The sequence below is a fragment of the Palaemon carinicauda genome, chromosome 2, assembly GCF_036898095.1.
Source record: "Palaemon carinicauda isolate YSFRI2023 chromosome 2, ASM3689809v2, whole genome shotgun sequence".
In the NCBI taxonomy this organism is placed as follows: Eukaryota; Metazoa; Arthropoda; class Malacostraca; order Decapoda; family Palaemonidae; genus Palaemon; species Palaemon carinicauda.
The window spans coordinates 201,365,574-201,378,144 of record NC_090726.1 but is presented as its reverse complement, the minus strand read 5'-3'; the positions used below and the strand labels follow the sequence as shown (position 1 = coordinate 201,378,144).

General features: G+C 38.6%; 1 protein-coding gene across 1 annotated transcript; it reads right to left on the bottom strand.

Annotated features, from left to right (window-relative positions):
• Positions 1 to 1,198: 1,198 nt before the first annotated feature.
• LOC137629612 (modifier of protein aggregation 4) lies at positions 1,199 to 12,101 on the bottom strand. Its single transcript, XM_068361102.1, has 3 exons — positions 11,945 to 12,101; positions 6,444 to 6,526; positions 1,199 to 2,208 (listed from the first exon to the last, which is right to left on the bottom strand). The coding sequence occupies exons 1-3, from the start codon at positions 11,949 to 11,951 to the stop codon at positions 2,092 to 2,094; spliced, it is 207 nt and encodes a 68-aa protein (XP_068217203.1). The 5' UTR covers positions 11,952 to 12,101; the 3' UTR covers positions 1,199 to 2,091.
• Between the last annotated feature and the right edge of the window lie 470 nt (positions 12,102 to 12,571).

Here is a 12,571-nt window from a genome sequence, read left to right as displayed (position 1 = left end):
CTCTTCCTGAACAAATCTCTTCAAAAATTTATATCTGCGATTGTTGTAGTAGGTTTGCTGTTATTTCAATGTAGTGGCCTTCTTGGATTGATGTAAACCAAATTGTTGGTTAATTTAGTATTAGCAGATTCATTATTTCACAACGTCTGCCTTTTTGGAATTTGGCACAGTGATGCAACTAAGAGGTGCAATGGATGTAGTAAATTAAAAAATGTGGGTGCAGCTAGGAGTAGGGACAAGGGACATAGTAAGTTCCCTTTGGTAATTAATACAGAGCAACTAATAACTAAATCCCCTGGAGAATGACAATTTTGTTAACATTAATCAGACCATTATACCAAACCAAACCTGTTTTCCTGAAATGGACCATACTACCAGGCACATATTGATACCTAGGTACAGATGTACGTGGATTACCGGGATATGTTATCAAGAAAATTTGTTAAATACTGAACATGGGTGAACAACTTTTGATCAACTGAATACTGTACCTCTTATCATTCCCACATTCTTGTTGCTAAACACCTCACGTTTCATAAAACGCCACAGCATTGCCAAACATCGATTACTTCATGAGTGAAGTTAGGCACCATGCTTCATAAATACAAACCTATTACTCAACATCCAATTTCAAAAATTTTCTCCAATTTAATCAACTGAAACTTCCCACCACTGCAACCAGGACATATTGATGTTTTCCTCACCTCCCTAAACTTGAATAGCATTTCAAAATACTCAAATCAAAACTGAGCCCTACAAAAATGAATTAGCCACAAAACAATCACCTGGTCAAACTAAAATTCAGAGGAAGGATATGAAAACATTCCTATGTATACCATTTTACTTAAAAAAGTAATGAAATAATAACAGTAGGATACTCAAATTTTATTTGGAAATGTATCTTAAGCTAATGTAGACCATTATCGTCATACTGCCAGATTATAATTGCATTGTTTATTAGCAGATTAAGATTACCAATACAAATGCAAAGTACGTGTCGGCTAAAACAGGAATATCAGCGTGGGCAACAATAATAGGGCAGTGATTTATCCTTTTACTAATACTGTATTTTTACTGCTAAGAAGTGATGAAAAGAAAGTTATTTTTGGAAATCTCTTGTTGAACTGCCGAACATGACAACACTGGAAGGCATTTTTATGTAACAACTAAAATCAAAGGAAAGTCAAAAAGCATTGCATCATCTTTTAACTTTAATGTATGCAGTCTTCTAAAATAAAATCACACGCTACTTACAACAGCGCCTACCACTTTTAAAATCACGATTATAGTCACTTTTTGGGGGAATAAAATGTTCAACCCTAGCTGCTTTTTAAAAAAATGTAACCTGGAAAAAGGTAAGGCTTTATAATGGAATCAAAGTCAATGTTTTAAATTTAGGAAGACTTTTCAACAAGATCAAATTGTTAAGTTTTCTAAATTGCTGACATCAAATTTCAGTATCTAGTAGCTTGTCAATGCAGTAAATTTACGTAATTTATTATTATTTAAATTAAGACTTCCAACCAATTTACCTCAAGGTTTTTATTAGTGCCATCTTGTTTTGCAAGTTTCACCAAAAGATGAACAAAAGCAATGCCTTTCCAAGTAATACCAAAAGTCTTTTTTTTTTTTAATACTACAGTTTATCCAGTACAAAATAGAAAGTCGTACATATTTCCGTATGGCTATTTCCATGAAGCTCGAAAAGGATCCACTATATTTTCTGTTTTTTCCATCAATGGACAAATGAAACAGACCACTACCAAACTACTGCGTATCAGGTCAGTACCAAGCTGTCAGATAATCGATAATCCAGCTTCCAGTAGCAAAGGAAACTAAATATTTCAAGAAATCCCAAAGATGTTGCACAGTTGCCCTGGCCCATCTTACAAGAGTGAGCTTTGCTAAGGGTGATCCTTTCGCAGGATCCATGTTTATTGTTTTTTTTTTTTGTGTGTTAGCCCTCTACAGAGTACTCCTTGCATACATTTAAAAGTCAGAAAGTAATGTTGAGTAACATTATATTCAAAATACTGAACCAAACATATCAAGACTCCAAGAAAACTTTGCGGCAAGCGTCTTGCCGCCGTATTAGTTTGCCGACGCGGATCCCCCGTCCTTCTTTGTCGTAGCTTTCTGCTGCTTCAGTCTCATCATTTCCGCATCGCGTTGCTTACGGGCTTCAAGGGTCATTCCCTTGTTTCCGTCCTTAAAAGAAAAAGAAAAAATTACTAGTTAATATTAATAGGTTTCAAATGGATGAAATAGGCCTTAAAAGTTCAAGAAAAAGAATACATGCATCAGCGGAACATGCATTAACCAAAGTGCAAGTGAAACTTTAATATCAGTTCCAATTTAAGGTGCTTCAAGAAACTGTACAGCCGCTCCTGCAGATACTCTGGATGTCCTTAAAAATTATAAAAGTTCCACAGAGGCTCTTTACCAATTCTGTTTTCTCACAATCAACCTCAACAGATTCAAAGCCCGAATTTTTTATGCTAATAATGAATTGCTAATTCTTCATCTTCATTAGAGAACATTTTCAAGCACAACATTGAGATATTATCAAGGAAAATGCAAGTATTGTATGAGCATATTTTAATGTTTATAAGGATTTTAATTCTACCCGGTATACTAGTTGATAAATATTATATGTGGACAAATTGTATATTGTGCTTTTTATACCATATTTAACAATGTCGTTTTGTACAAAAGCTATAACTGTAATATAAAATTGAATAAGTATTTGTAAATGGAACTCAAAACTGCATAAAATATAAAAAATACCATAAATTTATACAGAATATAAGACAATACAAATTTTTAGTTGATAATACATGTACTTAACCACTAGTATTATGTACAAGTCACTGCATACACAATGTTTATACTACGGCTCATATAAAACAGATTTCACTATACTAACAACTGTAATACCATGATTATCTGTAAAGTGATAAAATATATCAAAATTTTGTCAGTTGAGAACATATTTCCCCATGGCCCATTATTCACGAGATATTGACAAAGGCCTTGCACTTGCTCATATCTATTTCCATAGTGTTATTGGGTCCTTTGACTGGCTAAAACTACTACATTAGATCCCTCTCTGGTTAAGACTCATTTATCCTTTGCCTGCACATACAACGAATAGTCTGTCCTATTCTCTAAACTTTCTCATCTTTCCTCATACACCTGACATCACTAAGATGATGATGATGATGATAATATAAAACAATAAAGGAGTAACTATTGCCAAATAATTGTTCAATGGCTACATTCCAATTAGCAAGGGTAGAAGGGACTATGGTAAGTAGCTCTTCTATGAGAGGGCCACACCAAAAAACAAACTATGGTCTTCTCATCTTGGGTAGTACCATAGCCTGTACCATGGTCTTCCACCATCTTGGGTTTGAGTTCTTTTACTCGAGTGCACGATCATGCACACTATTCTGTGTTTCCCAATTTCTGTTCCTTTTTTCCTCACAGGGCTATTTTTCCTGTTGGAGCCCTTGGCCTTATAGCATCCTGCTTTTCCATTATAGATATATCATTGCTAGTATAAAAACAAGTGATTAAGGACTCTCCATCATGCCTTTGCTATCATTATGGAGGGAAGGAAGAGGAACTTCGATGATGGGCAAGAAGTTTATGACCAAATCATTTCAAATACTAATGGATTCTTTTAAATTTTTAGAGTACAATAATCAGGGAAGTTACTGCTGCAGAAAGGTGTCCCCTGACAGGAAGGAAAGACTATTGTTACCATAAGAAAAGGAATATCCTATTTTCTTGCAGGAGGGAGCTAGAGAGGATACAATCAGATCAAGTTTTGAGCAGTCCAGATCCTCTAGTGCAGCAAATGTTTTTATGTTGAACAGGCTGACATAAGTCTTTTCATAGTTTATATATGAAGTATCTGATTTAATGTTAATGTTTTTTAAAATATTCTATTATAATTGTTCATTACTTCTCATATTGTTTATTTCCTTTCCTCACTGGGCTATTTTTCCCTGTTGGAGCCCTTGACCTTATAGCATCTTGCTTTTCCAACTAGGGTTGTAGCTTAGCTAGTAATAATAAACTGTCGGATTACGGAAACTGAGCAACCTTCATCAAGCTAACCAGTGAGAAAATCCATTCTAGTGATGGGTAGATAATGCATCGCTGCTTCTTGCGCAAGTGAGGAGCAAGAATGAGTGAGGTAAGCTAAAATGGTTGGGGTGTCCGATGTGGTAACGTCCCTACCTGGTGAACGCCAGACTGGGGTTTGAGTCCCGCTCAAACTTGAGTTTCTTTGCTCGCTGCAACGTCACCATCCTAGTGAGTTAAGGAAGGGGGGTTAGGGGGAGCCTATAGGTCTATCTGCCGAGTCACCAGCAGCCATTGCCTGGCCCTCCTTGGTCCTAGGATGGATGGAGAGGGGGCTTGGGCACTTGATTATATGTATATATGGACAGTCTCTAGGACGTTGTCCTGCTCGATAGGGCAATGTTACTGTCCCTTGCCTCTGCCATACATGAGTGACCTTTAAACCTTAACCTTGATGCTTCCTTAAGGGCATCAGCTATAAATATAAAGCTAGCTGGCAATGCACAGGTTGTTATGGCAGACAAAGGAAGAATTACAAATATGCTTCAAGATAACGTGTCTATTAGATATGTAAGTATGAACCTTGATGTGTCTAATAAAGATTCAAGTACAACCCTTGATGAGTCTAGTAAAGATAAGTATGAGCCTTGATGTCTCCTATAAAGATGCAAGTACGAACCTTGATGTCTCTACAAAAGATATCAGAACGAGCATTGATGTCTCTAATAGATATAAATACAAGCCATGATAGCTCTAATAAATATATTGCGAGCCTTGATATCTCTAACAAAAATATAAATACGAGCCTTGATGTCTCTAATAAGATATAAACACGAGCCTTGAGGCCTCTCATAGAGATACAACTACGAGCCTTGAGGCCTCTCATAGAGATACAACTACGAGCCTTGAGGCCTCTCATAGAGATACAACTACGAGCCTTGAGGCCTCTCATAGAGATACAACTACGAGCCTTGAGGCCTCTCATAGAGATACAACTACGAGCCTTGAGGCCTCTCATAGAGATATAAATAAGAGCCTTAATATCTCTAAGAAAGATATGTGCGAACCTTGATGTCCTTAATAAAGATATAAGTACTGTATGAATATGGAACAAATAATTCAATAAGACTAAAATAAAAGAACAGTGCCATAAATATATGCCAAGTACTGTCACTTTTTGAGTCCCTTGTCAGGCTGGGAGGAACGTAGGGAGGAACGTAGAGAGGAAAGGTCCCCTTTTTTTCATTTGTTTGATGTCGGCTACCCCCAAAAATTGGGTGAAGTGCCTTGGTATATACCAAGTACTGTCACTATACAAACACCTAGTGACAAGTAAAGTAAATCGACATCTAGACCAAAAACATTCGGAAATACAAACACAAATGCAACAGAAAATAGCAAAGTTAAAGAAATACTAAAATAACACACCATTGTATAATTTAATACAGAAAGCAAAATGGCATTTGTTAATAGCATGATATCTACTTCAGATGAAACCCGGCTATCTGTTGACGTTTGCACCAGGAAACCATAGGTATGGGATTTAGGTTAGGCCTAACCTAGGCCAAATTAAATAAATTCAACTTACAAACATGCTTCTTGGAAACAATTACGACCTTCTGGATATAAATATTGGGTAAGATTTGTTGAAATACTTAGGAAGTCACAGCATAATTAGTGACAAAAACAACTAACTATGAAATGATCACAGATGGCTAGCTATAAACCAAATCCCAAGTTAGAAATTTGTGATTAATAATGAAAATAGATACTGTATTGTTGTCACTACAAACAGCAAAAATCACTTATGTTACACTAATGTATACAATAGCATTGAAAATACAGTATACATGCCTTACACTGTATACTACAGAATTGAAATGTTAGCTAATCAAGTTTTACACATTTTTTTCCTTTTCATTCTAAGGTGGGTATTAGCATTAAAAAATTTCACCCTTATTTAAAAGTTGTATACCTCATATTGTAGTACAATACCAGATCTAGGGATAAATTATACATTAAACAAGAAAAAAATCACATGCAGATCGGAGTGTCTCACTTCTGATAAAAAAAGGTACTATCAAAACATGCTTTTGGGTATGTAATAGGGACAAATTACTACACTTTAAAATAAAATCAAACAGCTAACATTAAACTAAAATATAGTTTTTATCTCAATCCATAACACTTGAAAGCATAACATTTGCTTGCATTACCATCTTAGACAAATATAGTTTTTTTTCATCTTAATAAATAACAACCAAAAGCATAAGTCCTAATTATTAAATTTACTCAAAGTACTTAAAACATGTGATGCTTTCAAACACGTCAAGAAGAAACTCTGCACTTACTTTCTGGGAGGATGCCTGGCCTCGTTTATTATCTTGCTGCTTCTTAGCATTCTTAGCTCTGGCCAATTCCCGCTGATTTCCACCTGCGGAGAATATAAAAGTATTTAACCATATTTTATAAATATACAATTCTCATACTACCACTTTTTTATCCCAATGCTGGGATGTAAATATTATTATTATTATTATTATTATTACTAGCCAAGTTACAACCCTAGTTGGAAAAGCAAGATGCTATAAGCCCAAGGGCTCCCACAGAGAAAAATAGCCAAGTGAGGAAAGGAAATAAAGAGATAAATAAATGATGAGAACAAATTAACAATAAATCATTCTAAAAACAGTAACAACGTAGAAATAGACATGTCATATATAAACTATTAACGTCAAAAAGATATGTCATGTATAAACAATAAAAAGACTCGTGTCAGCCTGGTCAACATCAAAAACATTTGCTGCGAGTTTGAACATTTGAAGTTCTACTGATTCAACTACCCGATTAGGAAGATCATTCCATAACTTGGTAACAACTGGAATAAAACTTCTATGGAACTGTGTAGTATTGAGCCTCATGATGGAGAAGGCCTGGCTATTAGAATTAACTGCCTGTCTAGTATTACGAACAGGATAGTATTGTCCAGGGAGATCTGAATGTAAAGGATGGTCAGAGTTATGAAAAAATCTTATGCAGCATGCATAATGAACTAATTGAACGCCGGTGCCAAAGATTAATATCTAGATCAGGAATAAGAAATTCAATAGACCGTAAGGTTCTGTCCAACAAATTATGCTAGTCTGGCTGCTTGACGCTCAACGTCACGTCTGACTGCTTGACGTTCCTTGACACTCGGTGTTATGCGGATCAGTCTTTCTCGTTTAAAAGGAGGATCCTTATCACGTCGTTCGGAGTCGTGTTTGATTGCTGGACGCTTGACGTCGTGACTACCATGCTCTCGACGCTTACCGAGAGGATCGTCATTACGCCGCTCGGCGTCGCGTCTAACTGCGGAACTATGACGTTCGCGATCACGATGCTCGGTTTCATGACTTCCGAGGCTCTTACGCTCGGTGGTATCATGACGCCTGGCGTAACATTGTTCCAACACTTGACGTTCGCGGTCTAGACGCTCGGAACTATGACGTTCGCGGTCTAGACGCTCGGAACTATGACGTTCGCGGTCTAGACGCTCGGAACTATGACGTTCGCGGTCTAGACGCTCGGAACTATGACGTTCGGGGTCTAGACGCTCGGAACTATGACGTTCGGGGTCTAGACGCTCGGAACTATGACGTTCGGGGTCTAGACGCTCGGAACTATGACGTTCGGGGTCTAGACGCTCGGAACTATGACGTTCGGGGTCTAGACGCTCGGAACTATGACGTTCGGGGTCTAGACGCTCGGAACTATGACGTTCGGGGTCTAGACGCTCGGAACTATGACGTTCGGGGTCTAGACGCTCGGAACTATGACGTTCGGGGTCTAGACGCTCGGAACTATGACGTTCGGGGTCTAGACGCTCGGAACTATGACGTTCGCGGTCTAGACGCTCGGAACTATGACGTTCGGGGTCTAGACGCTCGGAACTATGACGTTCGGGGTCTAGACGCTCGGAACTATGACGTTCGGGGTCTAGACGCTCGGAACTATGACGTTCGCGGTCTAGACGCTCGGAACTATGACGTTCGCGGTCTAGACGCTCGGAACTATGACGTTCGGAACTATGACGTTCGCGGTCTAGACGCTCGGAACTATGACGTTCGCGATCTAGACGCTCGGAACTATGACGTTCGCGATCTAGACGCTAGGAACTATAACGTTCGCGATTTCGACGCTCTGTTTCATGACTTCTCGTTCAGTGTCAAAAAAACCTGTCTAGCTCTTACAGAAGCATAAATAGCTTGACATCCAAAGCTCTGGACATCTGTGAGCTGCACCATTCAACGGCGAAGATAACACTTTTACCTGGACTTTCCATTGCAAGGGCGAACGTTCTGGGAAGTGTCAACAGGAACGCTCAAGGGGACGTCTGCTCGGGGGCTAACGCCTCTCGTTTCCTTTCGCCGATCGACATTCCTTCTCCCAGGGGTTGGGAAGCTTGGAAGAGGTCTAAGGCTAGGTTCGAGAACACGCACCCTCCACTGACTGATTAAATTCACTGTACAGTACTGATTTAGCACTTTTTAACTCTTTCACATAAGACCATAATTAGACCTGCCCACTGGGAGAGATTTTACCCTTCCGCCAAGGGCTTGAATGAGAATGCAATAGGCTATCTGATTAATATTAGAATTCCCAATATCGAAAAAATAAATAACGATACAAAGTAAGTTTTGGGACTGTATCGATTGTCATGAGTACTACGTAGCATAAATTTAACTGTGCGCTAGTGTTATTTAATCTCTGAAAATAGATCGATGATTATCTAAAGAAAGTATACTAATAGGACAAAGATGATAGGCCTCCTGCTTCTCCAAATAAGCACGTCTAGAATCATCATTGAACCACGGTTTGTCCTCACTCGGTACCTTAGCACACGAGAAGGGATACGCCTATCAATTATGTTGACTAGATTCTCATTCAAAGGGACAACAGGATCTACACTACTATATAATTGTGACCGATTCAAGCACATAAGATCATGTAAAATCCCATTCCAGTCTGCTTGGGATTTCATATAAAGTTTATTACAGTATATATAAATATATATATCAATAGAAGTAAAGTTTACCCTATAAGATATGACACCTAATCGTTTAACATCGTCTCCATGGCTACAATACGCCAAGAAGAGGAACATCTTGAGAGTAACCAGGTGCTGTTTTGGTAAGCGATCTTAAGTCGTGCTTTTGCTTAGGTATGCGATCTCAACTGATAGAAGAGCTCTCACTTCACTTCATGGCAAAGCAAATCATTAGATTTTCTCAACAAATATATACTGGGAATAATTATCTAAGAAATCATAATCAATCATTGATATTGGCGTGCTCAGCTCGACATTACTGCTTGCTAGCACATGCAGAGCTTGATGTTTTTTATTTTTTCGTGAGTGAAATGAGCGCACAGCGAAGGCAGAAAAATTAGATTTTCTATTGTTTTTTTTTTACCTATTAAAAATATTGAGACCACATACCAAAGCAAAATATTTTGAGATCACGCCATAAATGAGATCGCATACCAAAACAGCACCAGAAGGGTTTGAATTCTGATAAAAATAATGTACTTCATTGTACATTAAATACACAGTTTTGAAGGTCAATAATAAACTGATGAAGGAAATGTAGATGCTGTACTATTCAAAGACAAATTATATTAGTAAGGAGGTACAGTATTTTATCTTGCCTTCAGCAAGAATAAAACGATAAACAGATAATTGAATTCTATGTGTTACAGACAGGCTGTATAGAATGGTGTCAGGTCCTTACCGCAAAGTGAAACGTCAAGTTCTCTTAACTTTCGATTATATCTCTATAGGGTCATTTTTGGTTTTATTTTAGTTCCAGACAGGGAAACATTTTCTAATAAAATATATTTTCCTATAGGAAATGTCCTGTTTTCTATGAAAATGATTAATAAACAATTACTGAGATATACCAATTCTTACATTACAATATTGTATTGCACTGACTACAGTATTACCTTCATCATTTGCAAGAGAACCACAATATTGTACTTTTCTATATCCTTCATCGGAGCCTTTGTAGTTGGTTGGAACAGTCTGGGTGATTAGATTGAAACTGTAATACCAAAGAAATTTCTATGAAAAAAAAAAATAAATAAAAAATAAAAAAAAATAAAAAATTAAAATAAGAACATTTAAGCTTGTTCAAACCAATTACATTCGCCCAGTAAGGGAGTCATATACAGGTTGTCACCCAAGGGATTCCACCCACCCTGGGGTATAAACCCAAATTCCAAATAGGGTCCAAACCCCCAGGGTGTAAACCCCATTTCCCAACAGGGTCCAACCCCAGCCCCCGGGGATAAATCTGAATTCCAGATAGGTTCCAACCCCCTCCCTGGGGGTAAACCTCAATTCCCAATAGGGTCCAACCCCTCCCCCCAGGCATAAACCCCAATTCCCCATAGGGTGTAAACCCCAATTCCTAATAGGTTCCAATCCCCTCCCCCAGGGTATAAACCCCAAATCCCAATAGGTTCCAACCCCCCTCCCCGGGGTGTCAACCACATTTCTCAATAGGGTCCAACCCCTCCCCCCGGGTGCAAACCCCAATTCCCAATAGGGCCCAACCCCTTCCCCCAGGTGTAAATCCCAATTCATAATAGAGTCCAACCCCCCACCCCCAGGTTGTAAACCCCAAATCCCAATAAGGTCCAACCCCCCTCCCCCGAGGTGTCAACCACATTTCTCAATAGGGTCCAACCCCTTGCCCCAGGTGTAAACCCCAATTCCCAATAGGGCCCAACCCCTTCCCCCCGGTGTAAACCCCAATTCATAATAGAGTCCAACCCCCCACCCCCAGGTTGTAAACCCCAATTCCTAATTAGGTCCAAGCCCCTCCCCAGGATTTACGTAAACCCCATTTCTCAATTGGGTCTAACCACTACCCCAGGCATAAACTCCAATTCCCAATAGGGTCAAACCCCCTCCCCCAGGGTGTAAACCCCAATTCCCAAGGGTCCAACCCCTCCCCAGGGTGTAAACACCATTTCTCAATAGGGTCCAACCCCTTGCCCCAGGTGTAAACCCCAATTCCCCACAGGGTCAAACACCCCTCCCCCAGGGTGTAAACCCCAATTCCTAATAGGGTACAATCCCCTCCTCCAGGGTGTAAACCCCAATACCTGGGGGATAAACCCTAATTCCAAATAGGATTTAACCCCCACCCCCAAGGTGTAAATCCCAATTCCCAATAGGGTTCAAACCCCGCCCCCAAGGTGTAAACCCCAATTATCAAAAGGGTCCAACCCAAACCCCCAAGGGATAAATCAAAATTCCTAATAGGGTTCAACCCCACCTCGGGTGTAACCCCCAAACTCCTAATAGTGTCCCCAACCCCCAGGTGTAACCCGAATTCCCAATGAACTCCAACCCGCACCCCCCCCCCCCACAACAATTATAACAAACAAGAAGGGAAGAGGGAAAAAGTTCGTCTGGACATGTCAAATTACGCGGAAATTCAAAATAAAATTACAATAGCCGAAGGAAAAATAAAGTATTTAAAAAGGGAAAAATGAGTTTTGATGACGTTCCCGAAACGGTAAATAGAATACATAACGAATAAAAATAGCCTGGAAACAAATTGATATTTACGTACCCGTGCGAAGTTTAAAATATAAGAAAACGACTATTAGAGCTATTAAAATAGCGATTTCGGTAAAAGGAAATGCCAGCGGCTAGGACGGCAAAGTAGGGCAGCAATAATGACGAAAGCCAGGCTACTCCAAACTACCTACGGTACGCGTAGACAAAAGACTGCTTTAATTAATAATCTGAGGTTTCTCATACATTTAATTTACATAAGCACACTCCACAAATACTTACGGGTCATTTTTAACGTGCTACACAGTCCCGAAGGAGCTATAAAACCTCAATTTGCGGAACAATCCAAACACAATGTGTGTTTGTCGACACCACCCATACACAAATTGAAAATCGAGAAGAAAGGCAGACCTGGGTTTACGGAGCCCGAACGCGGACGTAAAATCGTAAATTTTGAGAATATTATTGGAAAATAAAGAAATTTATTGCTTTCATAAGGACCAATATAGTATTATGCTAATCTTTCACATATATTTATAATCTAAATATTGAATTTTCAAAATTAAAAGACAGAATAGTAATGGAACAATAAGTTTTAAAAGCCTACCAGGATATGGGTTGGCGGAAAATTCTAGTAAATTGTCATTGCACGACATTGCGTGTTGTGTTAAACTTGTTATTTTTAATTCTCTAGTGTGTGTGTGTTATGAGTGATTTAATTTTAAGTGTATAAAATGAAAATAAACAGAACGTTTGCTTTCGTGAATTAAAAATAGACTTTTATTGTTACTTAATCCAATTGAAAAAGTTTCAAGTATTATCTTTGTACCGGCTCACCCCTGGACGCATTGGCGATCGTAATAAGGTATTATTATTATTATTATTATTATTATTATTATTATTATTATT

Bases quoted from the DNA above. Each gene is read 5' to 3' on its own strand.
- LOC137629612 (XM_068361102.1), bottom strand. The intron at 2,209-6,443 runs GTAAGTGCAGAG...TTTTCTTTTAAG, and splicing joins GCCAGGCATCCTCCCAGAAA to GACGGAAACAAGGGAATGAC.